General features: G+C 46.4%; 1 protein-coding gene across 1 annotated transcript in view; it reads left to right on the top strand.

Moving 5' to 3' along the window:
- The window catches only part of disp3 (dispatched RND transporter family member 3), a 608,183-nt gene that overhangs the window by 313,629 nt on the left and 269,192 nt on the right, over positions 1 to 25,362 (top strand). The window contains exon 6 of the mRNA XM_085966861.1: positions 21,969 to 22,188. Coding sequence (XP_085822987.1) covers positions 21,969 to 22,188 — 220 coding nt within the window. The remainder of the gene's footprint in view (positions 1 to 21,968; positions 22,189 to 25,362) is intronic.

The raw sequence follows: 25,362 nt of genomic DNA, 5'->3' as shown, positions 1-25,362 counted from the left end.
GACCTATATGAATTATTATTTACTGTGACCATGTTTGATTTAAACCGTTGAGTTCTTTGCCTTCTAATTTTGTTTTTCTCCTTCCTGTCTTTTGCTTTTTTCCTTGTTTCTCTTTCCTCTGTCTCCCTGCTCAGGTTCCCAACCCCCTGCCACTTTAGTTTAAACCCTCCCCAACAGCACTAGCAAACACTCCCCCTAGGACATCGGTCCCGGCCCTGCCCAGGTGCAAACCATCCCGTTTGTACTGGTCCCACCTCTCCCAGAACCGGTTCCAATGTCCAAGGAATTTGAATCCCTCCCCCTTGCACCATTCCTCTAGCCACGTATTCATTTGAAATATCCTCCTATTTCTACTCTGACTAGCACGTGGCACTGGTAGCAATCCTGAGATTACTACCTTTGAGGTCCTATTTTTTAATTTACCTCCTAACTCCCTATATTCTGCTTTTAGGACCTCATCCTGTTTTTTACCTATATTGTTGGTGCCTATGTGCACCACGACAACTGGCTGTTCGCCCTCCCCCTCCAAAATGTTCTGCAGCCGCTCCAAGATGTCCTTGACCCTTGCACCAGGGAGGCAACACACCATCCTGGAGTCTCGATTGCGGCCGCAAAAACGCCTATCTATTCCCCTTACAATTGAGTCCCCTATCACTATAGCTCTTCCACTCTTTTTCCTCCCAGCCTGTGCAGCAGAGCCACCCATGGTGCCAGGAAGTTGGCTGCTGCTGCCTTCCCCTGATGAGTCATCCCCCCCCAACAGTATTCAAAGTGGTATATTTGTTTGAGCGGGGGATGGCCACAGGGGATTCCTGCACTACCTGCCTGCGCCTCTTATTCTGCCTGCTGGTCACCCATTCCCTTCCTGCCTGTACACCCTTTACCTGCGGTGTGACCAACTCGCTAAATGTGATATTCACGACGTCCTCAGCATCGCGAATGCTCCAAAATGAATCCATCCGCAGCTCCAGTGCCGCAATGCAGTCTGTCAGTAGCTGCAGCTGGACACACTTCCCGCACACATGGTCGTCAGGGCCGCGGGAAGCGTCCTTGATTTCCCACATAGAGCAGGAGGAGCATACTATGGGGCTGGGCTGTCCTGCCATGACTTAACATTTAATTAATTAATTAAAATTAAATGAATCCCACCAATTTCACTTCAATTAAATGATATACTCAAAGGCCCTTGCTTAATAGTAGTCCCCGCCACACAACAGAGACCTTAGAAACCACAAAATTTAAGTTTAGAAAAATTTAGAAAAAATACTCACCAACCAATCACTTACCTGCTTCTTGGTGATGTCACACTTCGATTACTTTTTGCTTCCCTCTCCCGGAACCTGGATTGGTAAGCCGCCTCTGGTGCTCCCTCGCAGGTCCGCCGCCTCTCCGCTCTCGGGGCTCTGGGCCTCGCTGCCTCGGGGCTGCTCCTTATGTACCGCCACCTCTGGTGCTCCCTCGCAGGTCCGCCGCCTCTCCGCTCTCGAGGCGGGGGCAAAGACCGATGAGGTTATGAAGATGGAAGTTGGCGGACTTTGTGATGGAAGAGGATGTGGGGTCGGAAACTTCGCTCGGGGTGAAATAGGAAGCCAAATATTTTTTTAAATATTTGATCTTAATGTCTTTTGGGATCAAATTAATCAGAGTTGACTTACCCAGCAAATAAATAGCTGACTAATACTCAGCTTAGAAAATGCATTTTCAACCAGTTAGCTCTGAAAGCTCGAGAGGTCCAGCTTAGGTCTAAGGGCACAAAATGGCTGCCTCAGCAGTAGTGATATTTCTTGCACCAATCAATGAGCAATTCTCTAGAAACCAGTTAGATTTCTTCAAAAGAACAACAGGTTCATGGATTGCACATTCCCAGTAAAAAGACAGCAGGAGTTGCAGTGCTGAGAAATAAATATTCGCAGTGCTACAGTCCCTCAGATCAGCTCTCCTATCAGCTCAACTCTTCTACCAACTGCAGGTTGGAATCATTGCAGTTGCACATTCACTGTAGGTGATGGTCGGAAAATCTAAACAGACAGAAATGCAACAGACTTGACTGTATTGCCTGCCACAGGATTTTGCCCAATCCCCATTTAAAGGTACACTGTCTCAATTCCTTGTGGGGAGGGCGGAGATGCAGAAGCAGCGTACCCTGTTTCATTGCAAGGGGCATCTGATGGTGCGTTTGATGCCATGTATGTCATTGCATTGCATGGATTGTAAGGTGGTAGCAGCGATGAGAGGCTTTAGTTATAAGGAGACGGTAGAGAAACAGGAGCTCTTTTCATTGGAACAAAGAACATAAGAAATAGGAGCAGGAGCCGGCCTCTCGAGCCTGCTCTGCCATTCAATAAGATCATGGCTGATCTTCTACCTCATCTCCACTTTCCTGAACTATCCCCATATCTCTTGATTCCCTTAATATTCAAAAATCTATCGATCTCTGTCTTGAATATACTCAACGACACAGCCCTCTGGGGTAGAGAATTCCAAAGATTCACCACCCTCTGAGTGAAGAAATTTCTCCTCATCTCAGACCTAAATGGCCGACCCCTTATTCTGAGACTGTGACCCCTGGTTCTAGACTCCCCAGCCAGGGGAAACATCCTCCCTGCATCTACCCTGTCAAGCTCTAAGAATTTTTTATGTTTCGATGAGGTCACCTCTCCTTCTAAACTCTTATGAAGGTTAACAATATAAACTTATTAAAAGTTTTGATAGAATAATTTAGGCCAAAACTATTTCCACTCGGTCACTAACTAGAGGTCATACATTTTTAAGATCATCAAACGATTGCAGGGAGAGGTTAGGAGAATTTATTTTACTTAAAGAGTTGTTGGGTTGTGGATTGTCCGAGCAGAAACAGTGGTGGAAGCAGAATCCGTAATTGCTTTTAAGAGGGTACATAGCTGAGAAAGAAAAATGCAAGAGTATGGGGCAAAGCACAGGGGAAAGGGTCGAAGTGAATAGCTCTTTCAGAGACTTGGCACAGGCACGATGGGCTGAATGCCTTCCTGCTAGGTTGCAGAAGTCTACGGGGGCGATTTTGGCCTCTCTACTGTCCCACTTTTCAGCAGAAATGCCGCAGTACAGGTAGACTATCCTTTATCCGAAAACCTCGGGACCAGCCGTGTTTCGGTTTTCGGAAAATTTCGGATTTCGGAAGGTATTTTATAAGACTGGGAAATTTGTCGGGGGTGGGTCGGCGGGGGGGGGGGGGGGTCGGCGGGGGTCGGCGGGAGTCGGGGTCGGCGGGGGGGTCGGCGGGGGTCCACGGGGGGGTCGGCGGCGGGGGTCGGGGTCGTGCGCCACTCTGGTCATGTCGTGCGCACGACTTACGCTGAACGAAAAAACCTTCGGTTTTTAGAGGGTTTCGGTTTTTGGAAGTTCGGATAAAAGGTAGTCTACCTGTAGCTAGTCTGCAATTTAAAAAAAAACTTGCCGCCCGTGCCCTGATGCTGCTATGTTTGAGCGGGCCTCAATACTAGGCAGCACCCCCAACAGGAAATGGCAGGAACCTCATTAGGCAATGCAAATTTGGGGTACTTTCGCTCTCTCTGTCTCTCTTCACTAGATTGATTCCTGGGATGAGAGGGTTGTCCTATGAGGAGAGATTGAGTAGATTGGGCCGATACTCTCTGGAGTTTAGAAGAATGAGAGGTGATCTCATTGAAACATACAAGATTCTGAGAGGGATTGACAGGGTCGATGCTGAGAGGCTATTTCCCCTGGCTGGAGAGTCTAGAACTAGGGGGCATAGTCTTGGGATAAGAGGTCGGCCATTTAGGACTGAGATGAGAAATTTCTTCACTCGGGGTTGTGAATCTTTGGAATTCTCTACCTCAGAGGGCAGCGGATGCTCAGTCAAGACTGAAATTGATAGATTTTTGGATACTAAGGGAATCCAGGGATATGGGGATCGGGTGGGAAAGTGGAGTGGAGGTCGAAGATTAGCCATGATCTTATTGAATGGCGAAGCAGGCTCGATGGGCCTATTTCCTATGTTCTTCTTCATTCTGAGGCAGTCCCTCGGAACCGAGGATGACTTGCTTCCACATTAAAAATGAGTTCTCAGGTGACTGATGAGTCCAATGCGGGACCTACAGTCTCTGTCACAGGTGGGGCAGATGCTGGTTGAAGGGGTGGGTGGGTGGGGTGCTTGGGTTGACGTGCACTCCTTGCGCTGCCTGCGCTTGGCTTCCGCTTGCTCCTGGCGAAGAGACTCGAGGTGTTCGGCACCTTCCCGGATGCTTCTCCTCCAGTTTGTGCGGTCTTGGGCCAGGGATTCCCAGGTGTCGGTGGGGGCTTTGAGGGTGTCCTTGAAGCGTTTCCTCTGCCCACCTGGGGCTCTCTTGCCGTGCCGGAGCTCCGAGTTGAGCGCTTGTTTTGGGAGTCTCGTATCGGGCATGCGGGCGATGTGACCCGTCCATCGGAGCTGATCGAGCGTGGTCAAAGCTCCGATGCTGGGGATGTTGGCCTGAGCAAGAACACTGACATTGGTGCGCCTATCCTGCCAATGGATTTGCAGGATCTTGCGGAGGCAGCGTTGGTGGTACCTCTCCAGTGCTTTGAGGCGCCTGCTGTACATGGTCCATGTCTCTGAGGCATACAGCAGGGCGGGTATCACTGCTGCTCTGTAGACCATAAGCTTAGTGCCGGGTTTGAGGTCCTGGTCTTCAAACACTCGCTTCTACTATGTGCTTATGTGCTTGCTCGCTCTGTCTCTCTCTCTGTCTAATGAACCCAGTTTACTGGCTGTAACTTGTGTTCAGGCTATTTTATTCCTTGGAGACACGCACCCTGTAATACTAGAATATTATAATATAAACAAAGTTACTCAGTAATGGAGACTCTTCGAAAAGTGAGTATTTTAGCACCTGGAATTAGTGAGTTTAAAGATGATGAGGATTTGGAACTATCGGGTGGAGAAGGCAGAAATGGGAGGAGAAATAGACTTAGAGCAGGTAGTTCACTGGAGAAGCAGAAACTAATACAAAGACGCAGGGAGAGGAAAGAAACCCCCAGGCTGTCCTAAATGGAAGGTGCTCCACAGGCTGCAACCATTAGAGACCATAAGAACCAATTTAGGGAATCTTAGTAACAACTGCTCTCCCACTGGTAATTCTGAGTGCTTAATGCATCCACACACAATACAAGGATCTGTGCAGAACTGATTTCATTCATTTTTTTATGTCAGGCAGTCGATTGCTTCCAGTATTCGCCCCTCGGCTTCATACTGAGACAAACCATAAGAGGGTTACAGCACAGACGGAGGCCATTTGGCACGTTGTGCTTGTCCCATCTCTTTGCGAGAGCATCCAAAGCTAATTCCACTGTCCTATTCTTTCCCCGTAGCCCTGCATCTTTCTCTGCTTCAAATATTTATCCATTTTTCCCTTAAAGGATGGAGTGATCTCTGCCTCAGTACTACTCCGTGACAAAGTATTCCATGCTTCAACATACAGAAATACTTGCTAAACACTCTCCTCACTCTCTCAGACAAGCAATCAGCAATTTCAATTGGTTACTGTGGCTCCCTAATCAGAAGAAACTAACTTTCTTTATTCACCCTATCAAACCTATAATTTTTTTTTAAAACCTCCATTAAATCCTCTCTTAACCTTCCGTGCTTCAGTAGAACTCTCTTCCGCAAACGGCAATTGATGCTAGATCAATTGTTAATTAAATCGGAGATTGATAGCTTTTTGTTAACCAAAGGTATTCGGGGATATGGGCCAAAGGCAGGTATATGGAGTTGGATCACAGATCAGCCATGATCTCATTGAATGGCGGAACAGGCTTGAGGGGCTGAATGGCCTACTCCTGTTCCTAGAAATAATCCCAGTATCTCAAGTCTGCCCTCGTAACTACTATAATTTCCCATCCTTGGCATTGTCTAAGTTGTGCCTTTTGATTTTTGTTCTTGAAAATTAAAAAACGAATAGCCATCAATAGAAAGAAAGACTTGTATTTATATAGCACCTTTCACTACCTCAGGATGTCCCAAAACGCTTTACAGCCAATGAGGTACTTTTGAAATGTTGTAACATAGGAAATTCTGATAGGATAGATAAGATAGAAATTCCACTTGCTTCTTAACACGCTCCTTCCAAATCCTCTCTGTTACTTTAACTTCTGCGCTAACATGCTTATTTTAAAATAATACGGAGGGTAATTTGGATCAAGCATATTCAGCGTTCATAAGAGGCTAGCGCCAACAATAAATTCTACTCAAACTTGTTGGAGCTCAATAGTCTGTTAATAACTGCAGCTTCCATTCTGGTGATCAGTTTTGCTACTGGTTTGTTAAGATCTTAATGGAGAGTTTGTACAAATTCCACCCATAAAATGATGTACCTCTATTATAGAAAAAAATAATTTTATTTTATTTTTCCAGGGGCAGGCAGGGTAATGATCTTAGTCCTTAAAGAAGAGAATGAACAGGTAGACTCTGAATAATGTGGACTGGATGGACTGACTGGTCTGTTATTCTAAGCTTGCTTACGTGCATCAAATACCATGTCACTTTTTTAACCCTTCCCTCTAGAACAGCGCCGAGTGCCATCCAGCTTGTTAATGGCTCAGTCCTGCTCGCCCGCAGTGATGCACATAAGTTAGTGCCTGTGTTAGCTTGATGAGCTATTTAACAGAAACATTCACACTCTGCAGTTGAATTAACAGCATGTGGGCCATTTATACTGATGAAGTGGCTTGTTAACTGCTTGTGAAGTGTTAAAGGATCATTTTTTATCGGTGTGTCGTGATGGGCTGATATTTGAGCATTCCTGCTAATGAAAGCTTTCTCACAGGAATTGCAAATTTCACAATGGGTGCATTTTTTTTTTTAAAGTGGCCTTTTCATATCGCACAAAACTGGGCATTTATCCCAACGGGAGGAAATTTGTGTCCAGTTGACTTGTTACAAATTTCCAGACAACGCACTTAAAAACCAGACTATTGAGGCCAAGATCGGGAAGGTGGTGATCTGAGTCCTGATCAGTGTCCTTCTGCACTGTTAAACACAGCAATAGTCTGCATCAACATCTGAAATTGCCAACTAATTGGGGAGCCACGGTTTGATTTTTAAATGGTGAGAGATTGGGAAATGTTGGTGTTCAGAGGGACCTGGGTGTCCTTGTACACGAATCACTGAAAGGTAACATGGAGGTACAGCAAGCAATTAGGAAAGCAAATAGTATGTTAGCCTTTATTACAAAAGGATTGGAGTATAAGAGTAAAGAAGTCTTGCTGCAATTATATAGGGCCTTGGCGAGACCACACCTGGCGTATTGTGTGCAGTCTTGGGGTGGGGGGGGGTAAATTTGGTTGATTTGCGCCTCCCAATAGCGCCCTCGCTAATGGGGCACAAAGCAACTAGCGCCCAGGCATGGCGCCGCTAACTCCTCCCATGAAATTCAGCGGGAGGTTGGCGGCGGTAACCATTAGTGCTCCACGGCGCTGCGCCTCTGGCTATGGCATCATCGCCGTGCGCAGCGCCCTGCTCGCGCCCCAGCCGCAATCTTCGGTAGCACCCCCTGACTTACCGCCGGACGCCATGTCCGACAGGGTCAAGGAGGCCTAACTGCGGCCGGGGCGGCGCAAATTAAAGGGGAGGTGCCAGGCAGCCATTTTTGTTGCTGGCCACATGGCAACGCCTGCCTCCGTTGCTGTCCCCGGCCTCCTGACCAGCCCTCCCCCCGTGGGGTCCCGGCTGCGCTCCGTGAGCCCGGCACTCCTCTTGAGTGCCGGGCTCTTTTTCCGGCACTCCGACCCCTGGTGGCCCAACTGGGCCCTGGGTCGCGCTGCGCTAGGCCCCTCCCCTTTAATAAGGGGAGGAAAGCCTGCAGTACCGTGCCGCGATATTCACTCGTAGCGCCCAAGAGGGAGGAGGTGCGCTTCCAGTAGCGACCCGCCTCCCTCTTGGGGCAATACCAGTGAATTGCGGGGGCGCTAATTTTTTCGGGGTGCTAAAAGTAGCACCCCAGCGAAGTTAGTGCCCCAAAGGGGGCGTGACACAATTTGCCCCCTTGGTCTCCTTACCTAAGAAAGGATATACTTGCCTTAGAGGGAGTGCAATGAAGGTTCACCAGACTGATTTCTGGGATGAGAGGGATTGTCCTTTGAGGAGAGATTGAGGACACTAGGCCTATATTCCCTAGAATTTAGAAGAATGAGAGGTGATCTCATTGAAACATGTACAATTCTTAGTGCTTGACAGGGTAGATGCAGGGAGGATGTTTCCCCTGGGTGGGAGTCCAAAACTAGGGGTCACCGCCTCAGAATAAGGGGTCGGCCATTTAGGACTGAGATGAGGAGAAATATCTTCACTCAGAGGGTGGTGAATCTTTGGAATTCTCTACACCAGAGGGCTGTGGAGGCTCAGTCGTTGAGTATATTCAAGACAGAGATCGAAAGATTTTTTGGATATTAAGGGAATCAAGGGATATGGGGATAGTGCAGGAAAGTGGAGATGTGGTAGAAGATCAGCCATGATCACATTGAATGGCGGAGCAGGCTCGAGGGGCCAAATGGCCGACTCCTGCTCCTATTTGTTATGTGCTTATAACATTCTGGTGGTAAATATATCTAAGTGTGTGCTGCCAGTGAGTGGAGAGCCTCACCTGCTGGCTGTTTATATTGGGAATTTGTAGGCACATTGCCCCTCAACAGCAAAGAAATTGGCCCTTATTAATAATAAGAGAGAATGTATGGTCTTGGAATCATCAAGATGAAATAATTAATATGTTGGAATCATTAAGGGATGCTCAAAGTTTAAAGAAAAATAAACATAACAATTTTCTGAGACTTCCCTGTTTCTCTCATTTTCTGAAAGGGCAAGGGTTCTGAAATTACGCTGTGAAATAACTGGTTTATGAAGGCTTAAAAACATTCATCTCAATGCTGTTTTAGTGGCGGCATTAACCCATTTATTTTAAGCTGATTAATGCCCCCTATTTATTACTATAATAACGAGAGAGATTTCAGATAAACACATCAAGCGTTTGCACGCGATTACTGCATGGCATCCTTTCAGGATCAAGATCTTCACATGGAGTGTGTTTACACGATATTGTGACTGTCTTGCTCATCAAAATATTTTGTGTATGAGGTTTTATTAGTAGTTGTTTTCTGAGCTGTCAGAAGTATCTTTGTGTATAAAGTGCTTTGGTATTTTAAATTCACAAAGACTTTCTCTTTAATCCCAAGAGCCGAGCAGTAATTCCCCTAAACTGGATGAGATGTTGCTGTGTACCACTCAAAATGATTTCCAATTTTAAAATTAAAGCTCCATTTTGATTGAATTTAAATAAAAATAGAATAATGAGGCTACATTACATGGCAAGAAGGGTTGCTGCCTGCTTAATGAAAGAAAGTAGAATGATCACTTAGCTGGCTTTATGTTGGTGACAGAAACACCTCAACATGGAGCCCAGTGGGGTTCTTCAGTCTCAACATGCCCCTGTGCCTGGTCCCATTGATAAGCAGTGTGAGAAGGAGTAACAAGACAGTTGGGGGTGATGAAGTCTAAGAGCACTGATGGATTGCAAGCACTAATAGTTTCCTAGCATGTTTTATTCAATTAATTTCCTTTTTTTGAAACCGATCTGTTTACGTGTTTCAGGACAGGGTTGATAATGAAACCTTTCACCCCCCCCCCCCCCCCCCCAATTTCATTGCAGAAGTAGCTCAATGTCAGTAAATTCTTTCCAATTTCTGAATGCAAGCTTATGCCCAAGTTATCCTACCTGGGTCAAGGTGTAGACTAGGATACTCGCTTTAATTGTTAAAAGAAAGAAAGACAGACTTGCATTTATATAGCACCTCTCATGTCCACAAGATGTCCCAAAGTGCTTTACAACCAATGAAGTACTTATTAAAGTGCTGTCACTGTTGTAATGTAGGAAACGTGGCAGCCAATTTGTGCACAGCAAGCTCCCACAAACCGCAATGTGATAATGACCAGATAATCTGTTTTAGTGATGTTGATTGAGGGATAAATATTGGCCAGGACACCGGGGATATCTCCTGTGTTCTTCTTCAAAATAGTGCCTTTAGATCTTTTACGTCCACCTGAGAGAGCAGGCTAGGCCTTGGTTTAACGTCTCATCTGAAAGACGGCACCTCCAACCGTGCAGCACTCCCTCAGCACTGCACTGCAGTGTCAGCCTAGATTTTTGTGCTAGAGTCTCTGGAGTTGTAGGGGGGGCATCTATTTCCTGGTTTATGGTAACATACCTGGCCAGCAGCCTTTTTGCCTGCTGCACTGTAAACCAATTTTAACAGCGGTTCCGAATCGCTACCCCACCTTTCAGTTCTGACTGGAGGACTTACAATTAATAATGATGTTAAAGCGGACAATTTGTTTGGATATGAGCAAAGTCAAAATTTATTAAACTAAGGAACCATCATCAAATATAAACTATACCACACGAACACAGTAAATAAATAAATGCAGTTATATATATATATAAAAGTATATAATAAGGGGGTACACACGGCAAAAGCGAGGGATACAGTGGCTATAATGTTATTTAAACAATCTTAGCAATTCCCTTAAATCACCACCCCAAAGTCCTTGCTAGGTTGTCTTGTTTAGGAGTCAAAACACTCTGCTCACCTGATCCAGCAAAGTAAAAAGAGAAGAGACCTGATAGCTTCTCAGTAGCTATCTTTTATACGTGTTGCTGCTGCCGCTCTGTCTGGAAAAATTCCCGCCTAAAGTTCCAGTACACAAACAAAAGGACTGTGATTGGCTGCTGAATTGCTTGTTTAAACATAGCCAGCCATAATCGACCTCGGGTCAAGTAGGTAACTCCTGACCTCCCTGGTTTGATTGACAGGTCTTTCATTCTGGTGCCGCTCCGTCTGACCAGTACACAAAAAAGGACTGTGATTGGCTGTTGAATCATAGCCAGCCATAATCGACCTCGGGTCAGGTAGGCAACTCCTGACCTCCCTGGTTTGATTGACAGGTCTTTCACACAAACACATTACAAGCTGTAAACCTCTGTGTTTGACCGGGCTCCAAAGCACAAGCCTTAAAAGATGTTCCTTCTCAATGTGTGTGAATACTTCCCCAAATTTCCTTGACTCTGTTGTAGTCTAGTCCAGCAGTCTTTCGTGGCTCTGAACATGCTTCAAAACATTGATCTGACCCAGAGACAATTCAAAAACACATAAATCTTCATCCACGATATGGACCAATGTTTCTCTTGTTTTCAGGGGAATTTTGCGAAACCCTTACATTCCCCCCTTTTGATACTTCAAACTTGATTGTAGTATCGACTCAAAGGAGTGAGCAAAATTCTCTGACCCCCTCACAAACAACCATCCCCTGTATTTACCTAATAGCTATCTGCCACTGATCCCCGTCCCGTCTATTCCCCTCAAATTCGAGAAAACCAAAACTGTGGTACGGTAGGCATCTTACATATACATCAATTTTCAATAAGGGGTCTCATACCCCTATACGCTTGTAAAATTATACAATGTAATCCAAATTTACAAACACTTTTTTTTTTACATCACAAGTTATTACAAAATGTTGCAATCTTAGTTACACAATGTACTCAAATTATCGCAAGCACGGAGAGGGTCCTACGCCTCTGCTCAACTTGGAGTTGTCACAAACTGGTCCCAAGCACGGAGAGGATCCGACGCCTCTGCTCAACTTGGGCTGCAACACAAAATACAAAAAATCATTAAACAACATGCTTAAATGAACCCCGATCATCACGTGCCGATGATGGGTCGCGAAATTCGAGTGGGTATTGCTCCTCCCACTCGGGCAGTAAAAGTACCTTCCACCCCCCTTTGATCAGCTTAAACTTTAAAACAGGCAGAATGGATTTAGCGACCAGCCTGCTCCGCCAGCCCCGAGCCGTTCCCTTGCCCTTTTGTGGAGGCGGGGTACCCCTCACGTTTAAAATTACCTTGGCACAGACCGAGACCGGGGAGTATGGGATCTCTTGACTCCCAGTCACTCCCCCTCCCGTCTTCCCTCGACTGGCTGCAGAAAATGATGGGTGCCTGTGTGGCGGCACTCCCTGGCCCCACACTGATCCGGCCACCCACTCATCCTTCCCAGCCACAACTTATCTTCTTTGCCCGTGGGCCCCCCGGGTGAGTTCCTCCCTCCCCTGACCACACCCACGCGACTCTTGGGTCTCCCCCTCCTCTATACAATCATTCCCAGGCCATCACCACCCACCCCCGGGGAACGCGTCCCTATCACCAGGCGCCCGCGCTTCCCCATCGTGACTCCTCGACAGCAAGGTCTCCCGCAAGTGAACTTCAGTCAGGATAGTGCTGGGTTGGGGCCCGTGCCCCACCCAGCTGGGGCCATCTCCTGCCCGTAGGAGGAGTAGGCAAGTACCTCCGGACCCTGTCCGGTTTTTCCCGAAGATCGCTGCGGGGTCTCCTGGATTCGTCCAGTGGCGAGGTGATCCCCAACATTCTGTCTCCATAACTTCATTTGATGCCCAGCTCGGGCTGGGCGAACAGGGCTGCTCCATTTTCCAATCTCCTGCAAAACATAAAAGGACATGCAGCCAGGTCTCTCCCTGACCTGCTTTAGGTGGAGGCTTGGTCGGGTCCCTCGACCTCGGACCAAAACACAAACATTGGGCACACTTGTAAACTTAAACTTACACTTGAACTCAAAACATTTGAAAACATTCTGAACTTAAAATACATCTTAAAAGCACGCTATGATCAAAACACAATCAATACACAGCTATAATACAAATGCCGCCCGTCTCCGGGTGGCCAGGCTAATCTCTGGCCCCGTCGCAGATTGCTGCTGGCTGCAGCGAAGCTGGACTGCCTCCTGCTGCTGGTCCGTCGCAGCTTCTGGCTGTTGAGTGGGGACCCCTGCTCTTTGGCTTCTCCCTGGCTTGGGAGTCTGCCTTACTCTACTGTAAAGTGGGTGACCAACTTGTCTCGGGCTTGCGGACCCGCTGAGACCTTCTAAGGGGCGTCTCTGTGGGGGAAACTTTGGCTGGCAGACCCTGAGCTTGGGTCACAGCCCTAGCTGGCTGGGAACCTTCTCCCCCATGTCCAAATCCTGTTACCAGCTCCCCTGCAAGAGGAATTGCTATCCCTGCCCCCCCCCAGGGTCCCACATCATGGGGGGAAACCATTCTAGAGGCTGGCTGGGAAGCTGGTCCCTTTAAACAGGCGAGTGCGCCTGCGTGAATCTCCTCCCCGGAGTCCCGCGGCACAGGCTGTGAAGCCTCTGGCTTCCAACAGGCAGGTGCGCCTGCGCGGGAAAACCGAGCAAGAGCCGCTGGGGGTTCCGGGTCCGCGACTGCGCGAACTCGGTGTTGGGGAACCTTTTCCCTCGGGCGCGCGGCTGCGCCTGCGTCGACCTCCTGTTGGTAAAACTCTCCCCTCAGGCGCGCGACCGCGCCTGTGCGGGAAATCTGAGGAGGATCCGCTGCGGGTACAGGCTGGGGAACCACGCCTGCGCGAGCAGTTTCAGTGGATGGAGTGGCAACAGCCTGCAGATTTCTGATCCCAGGCTGCTGTTTCTCTGTTCCTAAGCCACCGAACCATTTCAAATTCAAACTTTTGCCAAAATTTAGGTCCCACTGGGGTAGGGAAGTGTCCCAATTTGTGGGCTGGACAACTTTACCCTGAAAACAAGCCACAGCACCTGTCTTTACAGGCTGTGAACTTGAACTTGACTGGTGGGCAAACTCATGTTCCCTTCCCCGAGTGGCTTTAAATGGGGAATTTTGGACTTGGACCTGCCTTTGGTCTGGGGCCAAAACTATTCCCTGTGTGCCTCCCTTGTCCAGGATTTCTGCTACTGGACCTGCTCTACAGTGGTCCCAGAACTCTCCTTCCCTGTTCCCTGGCTTAAACAGGTTACTTTGCCCAGGGATGGCTCCTCCCCCCACACAAGCCACAGCACTTGCCTGTGAACTTGTACCTACTGTGGGCTGAGGATTCCTATTCTCAGGCTCACTCCCAGCTGCCTGGTTGGGGTTGACTTTAAACCCCTTTCTTTCCAGTCCTTGTGGGGAGGCAGAGGTGGGCGAGGGGGTTGCTGCACCACTGATGGCTGCTACCTTTCCCTGGTTGGCCCTCATGAGAGATTTTAACATCTCCAGGACAGACTCGATTGTGTCTGTCTCTGCCTGAGTTGGGGCTGCGGGGTTCCTGGCTGTATCTCTCCCAGGCTTTTTACAATCCCTGCGCCAGTGGCCCTCCTCCCCGCACTTGTAACAAGTGACCTTGTTCTGGGAGGGATGGCTCCCCTCCTGGCGCCACTCTTTCTGATATGTAGCCCCAGGTTTATCTAATTCCCTATCCAGGACCGTTCTGGGTGCTGCCTGTGGGATAGTTTCACTTGGGCTGCCAGTAAAATCCGGCTGACCTGCCTTCGGGCTGATCAGGCAAATCATTCCCCTTGCTGCTTTTAAAGCCATGTTAAAGCTTTCTATCTCTGCCCTACAGGGGCCATGATCTGTTTCACTAAACCGGGCATTCTCTTCCTGCAGTCTCATCTCATTTTCCCTGGCCTCAGCGATTCCCTGCACAAGGCGTTCTATAAATGCCTGGCATTTCGTGACCTCTAGTGTGAGGTGTGCATTTTCTTCCCACACCCTCATACCACTAGGTCTGGCCTCATTCACCTCTCTCATGAGATCTTCTACCCCCGCCTGGCATTTCTCAAACTGGGACTCCTGACTCTTGGCCTCCTTAACCTCCTCCTGATCTCTCCTCTCACCCTTCCTAACCCAGCCACCTATACCCCGATAGGTCAGCCTACACGCTGCCACTACCTTCCACAGGACTGCCCACAGACTGAAAGCAAGAAAGAGAAGAGCTGATGCTTGCTGCAGATCCAAATCACTCATCAGATCAAGAACTGCCTCCAGTCCCATCTGGGTCGGCATTTGTAGGGGGGGGGCATCTATTTCCTGGTTTATGGTAACATACCTGGCCAGCAGCCTTTTTGCCTGCTGCACTGTAAACCAATTTTAACAGCGGTTCCGAATCGCTACCCCACCTTTCAGTTCTGACTGGAGGACTTAATTAATAATGATGTTAAAGCGGACAATTTGTTTGGATATGAGCAAAGTCAAAATTTATTAAACTAAGGAACCATCATCAAATATAAACTATACCACACGAACACAGTAAATAAATAAATGCAGTATATATATAAAAGTATATAATAAGGGGGTACACACGGCAAAAGCGAGGGATACAGTGGCTATAATGTTATTTAAACAATCTTAGCAATTCCCTTAAATCACCACCCCAAAGTCCTTGCTAGGTTGTCTTGTTTAGGAGTCAAAACACTCTGCTCACCTGATCCAGCAAAGTAAAAAGAGAAGAGACCTGATAGCTTCTCAGTAGCTATCTTTTATACTTGTTGCTGCTGCCGCTCTGTCTGGAAAAATTCCCGCCTAAAGTTCCAGTACACAAACAAAAGGACTGTGATTGGCTGCTGAATTGCTTGTTTAAACATAGCCAGCCATAATCGACCTCGGGTCAAGTAGGTAACTCCTGACCTCCCTGGTTTGATTGACAGGTCTTTCATTCTGGTGCTGCTCCGTCTGACCAGTACACAAAAAAAGGACTGTGATTGGCTGTTGAATCATAGCCAGCCATAATCAACCTCGGGTCAGGTAGGCAACTCCTGACCTCCCTGGTTTGATTGACAGGTCTTTCACACAAACACATTACAAGCTGTAAACCTCTGTGTTTGACCGGGCTCCAAAGCACAAGCCTTAAAAGATGTTCCTTCTCAATGTGTGTGAATACTTCCCCAAATTTCCTTGACTCTGTTGTAGTCTAGTCCAGCAGTCTTTCATGGCTCTGAACATGCTTCAAAACATTGATCTGACCCAGAGGCAATTCAAAAACACATAAATCTTCATCCACGATGTGGACCAATGTTTCTCTTGTTTTCAGGGGAATTTTGCGAAACCCTTACAGAGTGGGTCTTGAACCCACGACCTTCTGACTCGGAGGCGAGGGTGCCACCCACTGAGCCACGGGTGACACACTTTCATTGTTCATTGATGTCTCCCTTTGATGACTTTGGGTGTACACTCGTGCTCTGTTGCTTCCACTGGATGAAGTTACCACTGTGTCCCTTCATCTTGGCCCTGTTGGCTCCTTCACCATTCAGCTAAAACATATTTTTACACTGAATATATTGGGCCATATTTGCTGTAGGAGTGAATCTAATGGCGTCTACCGTTAGTTAGACTTGCCCTTGCGCATTTAAGTTTAAAAATGTTTGCGCGGCAACTGGAAGCTGATAACGTCGCAGTGAGGGAAACCAGGAATCTGGGACCTGAGTGACCAGGGCATCCAACTATGTCTCTCCTTAACAAATCAAATCAAAGGATTGTGAAATTAACAGCGCAAGGACGGAGAAGGAAGTGTAAATTAGAGAGGGTGAATTCAATGTCAAATCAGGTACAGAAAGAAAGAAAGAGAGGGAAAGAAAGATTGGATTAAAAGAGAGAGAAAAAGAGACTTGAAAAGGAAATTTTTTTTTTTTTACATTTTTAAAATCACTAGCAGCAATTAAAACCTGAAGGAATGAGCCTCCACACTTGTAATAGTTCATTTTGGTGCCAGAGAGTTTGTTTGGCAGCAATTAACACTTATCAGGTTGTTAAAAGGGTACTTAGACAGAAATGGAGCACCATTAGCCGCAACGTGTTATTGACAGCAAATTATGGACCATTAATTTCTTAATTATAGGGCAGTAGATTTACTAGGATTGCTTGAGATGATAGCGCTGCCTTTGATGCTCAATGTCCTCAAGGGGTTGAGAACTTTTTTTTTAACTCTATCCCTTTCCTCCCACCAAACAAGTTGAGCTCTTGGGTGATTTTCTCAATGGGGGTGCGTTGGAGGCGGGACTCCCGCTTGTCGGGTTTCAGTCCCGCCTCCATCAACTTCTGGCCAACCCACGCTATTTTCCCTTGATTGACCTTGTTAAACCCGCCCAGCGGGCTCAGCAGGCCAATTAAGGGAAAGCCGGTTGCAGAGAACGTCAACGTATGACGTTTCACCTGTCAAAAATTTTTGACAAATGAATTGTCATCGTTTGACAGCTCTGTGAAGCTGTCAAACACTGGCATTCTCTGTAGTTTGATGAGTTCTTGAATTCAAGACCTCATCAAACTTCTTTCTTTTGCAGAAATGAGATGGTTGTTGCATTGGAGAATGCAACGGCCATCTGTCATCTCTACCGCGGAGGTGCGAGACTCTCCGCATACCCACCGACTGAAGCCTGCAGGAAGAAACAAAGGTAAGTACACTTTTACTAACATTTTGCACTTACCTCAGATACTCACCTCTCCATACTTGCACCCATCACTTACCTTCACAGCGCACTTTTGCACCCCTCCAACCCCCTCCGACCCACTACTCGCCTCGGCGACCTGGCGGGTTTCGGCGCCTTCAGGAAGCCCACACTTGTGAGGGCAAAAAGGGGATAATCCTATTTTCTACCCGTTAATAGGCTTTAACCCCTTCCCACCTCCAAGGAGACGGGACCCGGCGCGGGACGACTACCTGCCTCCTGGCAGGATGGCACGGAGGCGGGTTGGGTATCCGCCCCCAAATTCTGCCATTTTCCCGGCAGCCCCACCTCCAAACTCGCCTCCCCAGGGCTGGCAAGATCGCGCCCTTAGAGTTTGTTTATGCCATAAATTCAGCGTTGGTGCGAAGCTGATTCTGCTATACTTGCAATCCAAATCTGAAGTCAAGAGCTAACCTGACTGCAAAGCGAAGTGGAGTGACGATTCCTTGGAGATGGTCGTTTCACTCCGCTTTGGTTTGACACCACATGCACTAAGAATCTGTTGTGGTGCCAAACCTGGTCCACATGGACGGATCCCCCCCCTCCCCCTTTAAATCTACTTGATAATAACTTGAATATTCAGAGGGTGGGTATTCTTTCCTTCATGCTCTCTCAAAACATTTCGGCCCAAAGTGCCCTCCGACACTGACGCCTGCTGAAGTTTGCAGGGTCGGTGGGAGAGCATCTCATTTGTATGGGACAGGCGGGCGGGATTGCCACTGGGAGCGCCTCTTTGCCTTCAACACGGGCCAGGCCACTGGAGGTGGCCACCTGCCCAAGTGGGGATTTCCACACACTCTCTTCCAACGCACCTACCCCCCCACCACCAAGCTAGCCACAGCTACGTCTCTGAACGTCCGACTTCCTCGCCCTAGATCCCATTGGTGGGATCCATGTGCGCCTTTCTGAAGGCAGGGACACGAAAACAACAAAAGCCTGCACTTACTACAGCTGTACAAGGTGCTGGTGAGACCGCATCTGGAGTATTGTGTACAGTTTTGGTCGCCCCATCTGCGGAAGGATGTTCTTGCCATGGAAAGAGTGCAACGGCGATTCACCAGGCTGATACCTGGAATGGCGGGAATGACCTACGAAGAGAGATTAAATAGTTTGGGCTTGTACTCACTGGAGTTTAGAAGATTGAGAGGGGATCTCATCGAAACATATAAAATTATGGCAGGCCTGGACAGGCTGAATTCAGAGAGAATGTTTCCAATGGCCGGGGAGCACAGAACCAGGGGCCACAGTCTAAAAATAGCGGGCAAATCATTTAAAACAGAGATGAGGAAGAATTTCTTCACTCAAAGAGTGGTGAGCCTGTGGAATTCCCTGCCACAGAGGGCTGTGAAGGCTAATTCAATAAATATTTTCAAGAGAGAATTGGATATATTTCTGAAGGCTAAGGGGATTAAGGGTTACGGAGAAAAGGCGGGGACGGGGTACTGAACTGGTAAGATCAGCTATGATCTCAGACGAAGATCAGCCATGATCTCATTGAATGGCGGAGCAGGCTCGAAGGGCCGAATGGCCTACTCCTGTTCCTATCTCTATGTATCTATGTATAACACATCGAACAGAGGAAACGGTCGCAAGGCGCTTCAGTGTGTAGTCAGACAAAATCGTACATTGAGCCAATGAGAAGGCTATTACAGGAAACTTTGTGCTATCCGGCACCGACGGGACCGAGATGTTGCCGTCCCATTAAAACTGCCGGACAAACCAGCGCTAATGTTGAAACATACGGAGATTTTGAGCTCCGTATCTGGCAACAAACCCTGTTGCTTAGCAACAGCTTCTTAAACAGTCGGCCGTACCTTGCAAGCGTCTCTGTAGCTTAGCAACAGCTTCAGTGAGACCTTGCAGAGCCTGACTGGTGGGGAAAAAAAGCAACGAAAAGAAAAAAAAACCTAACGAAACGGCTCCTGATTTTTGCCGGTGGCTCGAGCATACCGGACAGTTAGCCTCCGGATAAACCAAAGTTTCCTGTAGCAGGGGTGACTGAAAGCTTAGTCAAAGAGGTGCGATTTAAGGAGGCTTTTAAGGGAATTTATGGAGGGAATTCCAGATGGCTGAAAGTACTGCCACCAGTGGTAGGGCGAAGGGAGGGTGTGATTACAAGAGGCCAAAGAGTCAAAGGAAGACAAGAGTTCTAAGGGGGTTGTATGGCTGGAGGAGGTTACAGAGAGAGGGTGGGGTGGGGGGGGGGGGGGAGGGATGTGAGAGACCATGAAGGAATTTAAACATGAGAATGAAAATTTTAAATCTCTCTCAGCCTTCCAGCTGCCACTGAAAGTGAAGATAAGTAACGAGAACTCCTGGTTTAAGTTGCCCCTGTCCCAGCATTTGCCTTGTAAGAAGGGTTGGAATTTCCAACCCTTACAAAGTTATATGGAAACTGGAAGAAATGACGGAGACCCCTCGGGCTCTCCTGGCCTGCCGCCGAAGTTATGGCAGGAGATCGGTAATAAACCCCATGGTATGTTAGAGCCTTAGACTTCGACTGCTGGGAGAGGAGCTCGTTCCTGGAGTGGATCATTGGAGTTACAGGCAGTGTAAACGGGATGCTGTCCGATTCGAATCCATACTGCAGCTGGCAGTTCTAAACGCAGCCAAACTTACAGTCAGTCTCCTGATTCTATCCTCCCTCCCTCTTATAATCCATAGGCTTTTATAACCCAGGTTTACAATCTCCTAGGTACTGCCTGCATCCCCTCTCCTATTTTCGATCTTGCTGTTGGCCTGTATTATAGGACTTGGCCTTCCATCTGTATAATATTATTGAATGTTTTAGTACAGAATCAGGCCATTCAGTTCAAGTCTGTGCCATTTGTTTTTCTCCACATGAGCCAACTAGTCTAATCCCATTCTCCTGCTCACTCCCCATACCCCCTTTTAATATTCATCTTTTCAATAAACTATCTAATTCCCTTTTAAAAGATTTATGGTTTCAATAGCGGTCTGTGGTGGAAGGATCCACATTCTAACCAGTCTGTGTGTCTTTTCAAGCCTCCTGTTTTAATTCTTTTCATGATCATCTTAAATTTGTGTCCTCTTGATATTGTATAATAACCCGTCATAATCTTGAGCCCTTCTATCAGGTCACCCTTTTCCGCTCAAGTGAAAAAAGCCTCAACTTCTGAAGTTTCTCTTCGTAACTCTTGACGCCTCATTCCTGGTAACATATTAGTCAATCGATGCTGCACCTTTCCCATTGCTTTTATATTCTTTCTATAATGGAATGCCCAGTACCCCAATGGTAAAATGAATCGTTATGACACTGCACAGTGTTTTGACACCTTGGGCAGACTATGGAAGACCCTTCAATGCAATCAATCCTTACACCATGATCCAGTCCTAAAATACTGCACAGTGCAAGCAGCTGTTGACCCTTGGCTCGCTGCATATGGATCCTCACTTTGTATTCAGATGGATTTTGAGTAGCAGGCTGAAGTCCTGGTTAGCACAGGCTTGTACATCAATTTAGATCCCATTCTGTTCACGTTTGTTACCTTCCAGTTTGCGGCGGCAGATGGTAGATGGAAAAGGCAAGATTGGAGTTGATCGTGTATCTTTGTCTTCGGTCCTTTATTTGGCAAGAAGCATGGCTACGTAGCAGACCCAGGCTTGCCAATTTATTTCAAAGGAAGAAAGCCTTGTGCTTATATTGCATTTTACCATGCTTCTCCCAAACATCCTAAGATGCTTCACACTGAATTACTTTGAAGTGGCGTGACTTGTTCTGTAGGCAATAAATGCTGGCCTTGCCAGCAACGCCCACATCCTAGGAACAAATATAAAAAAATGTAAATGAGTAGTGTGTATTACGTAAAGGATTTTAAGTAAGGTGGATGTACATTGAGATTTCATAAATCACTGAGTGCTAATGACAGCATATACTTATAATGCACTTATTTTAGAATGTGTATGATAAAGTAATACACCGGTTGATGTGTGTTACAGTGCAGATGATGCCATAAATGACACTAGAAAATCTGACATGACTTATCAACATTATTTAAACATTGAGGTATACTAAATCCTTGAAACAAACTCTCTAAGGCCTTGGTACACCTCATCCTATATGTAAGGGTCAGTTCAACTCAATGTTTCAAATTAAAATAAAATGTAGGGGGAGAAAATCCTTCAGACTAATGCTATGATCTCCCTGATTGTAAAGAAGATACTTTTTTTTTATTGTTGAGGGACCTAGCTTTAAGCCCCAACCCTGCTAGTGCAGGACACCAGGTGGTTAGTGAAGAGTAGGAGAGAAGACGAGACAGATTGAGTCATTAAGTGATGCCATTGTATGGTTTCAAAAACCTGTAGATTGTAAGAATACGAAGGGGGTAAAGGAGCAAATCCATAACTGCTACAGTGTAGATAACTATTGGTCTTGATAACATTCCAGGAAAATGTAGTCACCTTTCTCCAGGTTTTAAGGATCTCCATGGGCTTCTTAACTCTGATTGATTTGACCTTTCTGGTTTTGGTCAACGAGGTATCTGACATGCATGGAGACCCATCACTGTACTGTAGGGTCTCTGAATCAAACTGCTGAGAACTTCACATAAGTAGAAGCCTGTACTTGGTTTTGTTCATTACCTGGGTATGATGTATATTGGTTTTAATTTTGCAGGCTCACTTCAGCTGGCTATTACTCACCCTGAGTTTTATTGGTACGTCGACGAGGGGCTCACAGCAGAAAACATGAAAAGCTCCCTGCTTCGCAGTGAGATCCTATTTGGAGCCCCGCTCCCCAATTACTACTCTGTAGATGACCGCTGGGAAGAGCAGCACAGAAAGTTTCAGAAGTTTGTGGTCTCTTACGTCGATCTGTTGGCCTCACAATCCACCAAGTGAGTAACCAAAGTGCGTGATTGTGTTTAAGAGAGTATTGACTCTGCCTGGGCAGCCTGTATGTGTAGTATGAACATAATCCTGCAATATTCCTTTAAAGATCTTTTTTTCCTCACGCTCCAGTTTTCTCCCTGTCCTGAAGGCCCTGATTAATGCTTTCACAGATGCCAGTTTCCCTTTATTAACTTCCCTAGTCCTCGTGTGACTTTAGTATCGGGCTTCACAGCCGAGTTCGCTCCCGTCACCCAGTGTCCACACACATGTACTTTCCAGCAAGGGCGACAGTTTGGATAGTGATCGGAGCTGGAACGCTGGTTGATTTTTCCCCGTTCTTTAGCCTCGGGGGCACTGTGGCCAATTGCAATGATGCTCCTGCCACCACAACGGAGATGAACTAATTCAGCACAGGCCAGGAATCCAAACTATAATCTTCCTGGTCTGTTTGGCTCAGTTCCTTCCCGGACAGTGCACTTCCCAACTGAACCAGGAGCAGAGCTTTTATATATAAATTTAATATACCTCTAATCATCTCGTTATTTTTGTTTTTTTTTACACTGTTTTATATTGAAATATTAATGGAAGCAATTCCATAGTCCAACCAGTCCAATCTCCCTTCATTCTGTCTGCAGCTTAGCTATAGTGATAGATATGATGGTATCCCTAGTACATCTATTGCTGTAAGGCACCCGGTAGGATGGTAAGCATATTACAGGAAACTTTCTGGTATCCGGCACTGCTTGGACCGAGTTGGCGCCGTACCATCAAAACTGCCGTAGAAACCAGCGCTAATGTTAAAACATATGGAGCTTTTGAGCACCGTGTGAGTCAACAAACCCTTAGCAACAGCTTCAAAACAGTCAGCCGCAGCTAAAAAGCGTCTCTGTAGCTAAGCAACAGCTTCAGCTAGACCTTGCAGAGCCTGACTGGAAAAAAAAAGCAACGAGAAGTAAAAAAACTTATAGGAAACGGCTCCTGAATTTTGCTGGTAGATAGAGCTTTCTGGACATTTAACCTCCGGTTAAACGAAAGTTTCCTGTATTGTGTTACTAATTTTAAAAATAAGAAGGCTTGTTCCCAGATCAATGCCGAGTTAGTTGATCTCAGTCACAGTGGTTATGGTGTGCTGAACCCAGGTAAATTAGGTACATTAGGTACATTGTTCACCAAGGCAAAGGGTACATGGGGAAATGAGGCAAAAATTAGGAAGTTAGGAGCAAGAAGGGAAGTTGGCCATTTTTTTCTATCCAAAGGGTAGTAGAATTCTGGAATAAATTACTAGGGAAGACCATGGTATTCATAGAGCATCCCTTGAGTATATTTCCAGTTCTGGTCACTGTGAGACACTGAAGACTTTCAAGCCCTGGAGGTAGTACAGAAAAGAGCCGCAAGAATGATCCTTGGCCTCACACACCTGAGGAAAGACTGGAAAAATTGGGGCTTTTCACCTTTGAGTGAGGAGCTGTTCAAAGCGTCGAAGATTGTAAGCAGTATAGAAAAGTTAAATCCAGAACACTACTTCGGACTAAACTGTAACAGTAGGAAAAGGCGGCACAAGCTCAAAGTAGGGAAAGGTACATTTAGGACAAGTGTCAGGAAGTTGTTCTTCACCTGAATAAACACATGGCATTGAATTCTGGGATGGGTGACCGAAGGCAAAATTCCTGAAAGCATTTTTAAGAAACATTTGGAAGCTGTGATGCTGGACAGTGGAATCTTTCCAGATGTTTGAGCTAAGATGAGCTGAACGACTTTCCTCATCATCATCTATTTGGTGTAGAGATAATTGGAGATGGTGAGAACATGGGGATGGGTTTGTTGCTTAATAAATAGGGGCGTTGCCTAATCTGCTGAGTGTTTCCATCATTTTTAGTTTCTGTTGGACTCGATAGCTTTCCTCTGTTCTCTATAAATGTATTCATTAAGTTCTCTGTCTTCCTGTCTATAGGTTCCCATTCTATTACATAGAACTGATTATCTTGTGGGCACTTGGCATGAACTAACACTGACTAAAAAAAGAGCTGAATATCTACATTACAAATAAAGTATAGTTTGGGAAAATTCACTTCAGAGAATCGTATTGTAATGACAGGAAATGAAGTGCCGACTGCTCCATGCACATCCTGCGCTCCGAGTTTCCTTCACACTGTCTTTTTATCCACTTTATATTCAGACACGGATACCCTAAGCTCTGCACTGATTCCGCAGCACTGATTTCTTTGTCTCACTCCTTCTCCTCAGTGTGTAGTCATTTTCTCGACTGCATTCACATGAATGCTGACAGGACAGGGGCGGAGAGATTAGCATCCATAATTCGCTTTTTAAATGGAACCCTGAGCCTGGGAGATCAGGTCGGCACAATGAAGGAATATTAAATGGTTTTCTTGGGAGATCTTGGCAGAGAATAAACCTTCCTTGTAATAGTAAAATAATATCCAGTAATGAATTATCCCGTGACATGGACAAGTCGTGGGAATGTCAGATGATCTGGCACATCATTAAAACTGAGACCACATTTCAGATACATTATAAATATTAATATTGCACCAAATCAAAATGACTAGTGGTGCCTGCAATTTGCTGAAATGTCGACTGATCAGAATATCTCGCTGAAGCAATTTAAAACTTAATACAATATAAATTGGGGGAGACCAAGAAGTTATTAACCCTTAACTTTACCACGCTGCCAGTTTCTTGACCTTAAGAGACCATTATCTAAAGTTGTCCATGGGGATATTAAAAGGAAAATTGCCGCTGTACTCGTAGGGACGCTAACTATGCTTGTACCAAATGTATCTCTGTTATTTTAATGTTGACCCAGGGGCTTGGTACGTGCATGTTAAGTGTTCATAAGGGTATAGTATTGATTGTAATTTCTACCCTGTAAACTATAGAGCAAGAAAAGTCCCATTCAGCCAACAAGCCTGCCCTTTCCAATGGAACAGGTGACATAAACCGTGCCATTTATGTAGAAAGGACTTAGGAAATATACTGGGCGGCCTGCTGGTGGCGCTGTCCAGGGAGAGTATAAATACTCGGGCATGGGCCCAGCTTGCTCAGGGACATTTTGTAAACAGGAACTAGTGAAGGACAACTAGACTTCCATGTTGTGAAACAGTCGATTAAAGCCTTGTTTAATACTCTGACCAAGTGTCTAGTAGTTTTCTTACGTCAAC

The sequence above is a fragment of the Somniosus microcephalus genome, chromosome 25 (genome assembly GCF_052327205.1).
Source record: "Somniosus microcephalus isolate GS21.2 chromosome 25, FLI_Smic_1.0, whole genome shotgun sequence".
Taxonomy (NCBI): Eukaryota; Metazoa; Chordata; class Chondrichthyes; order Squaliformes; family Somniosidae; genus Somniosus; species Somniosus microcephalus.
The sequence above is the reverse complement of the archived record's forward strand: the minus strand, read 5'-3'. Positions and strand labels throughout refer to the sequence as shown.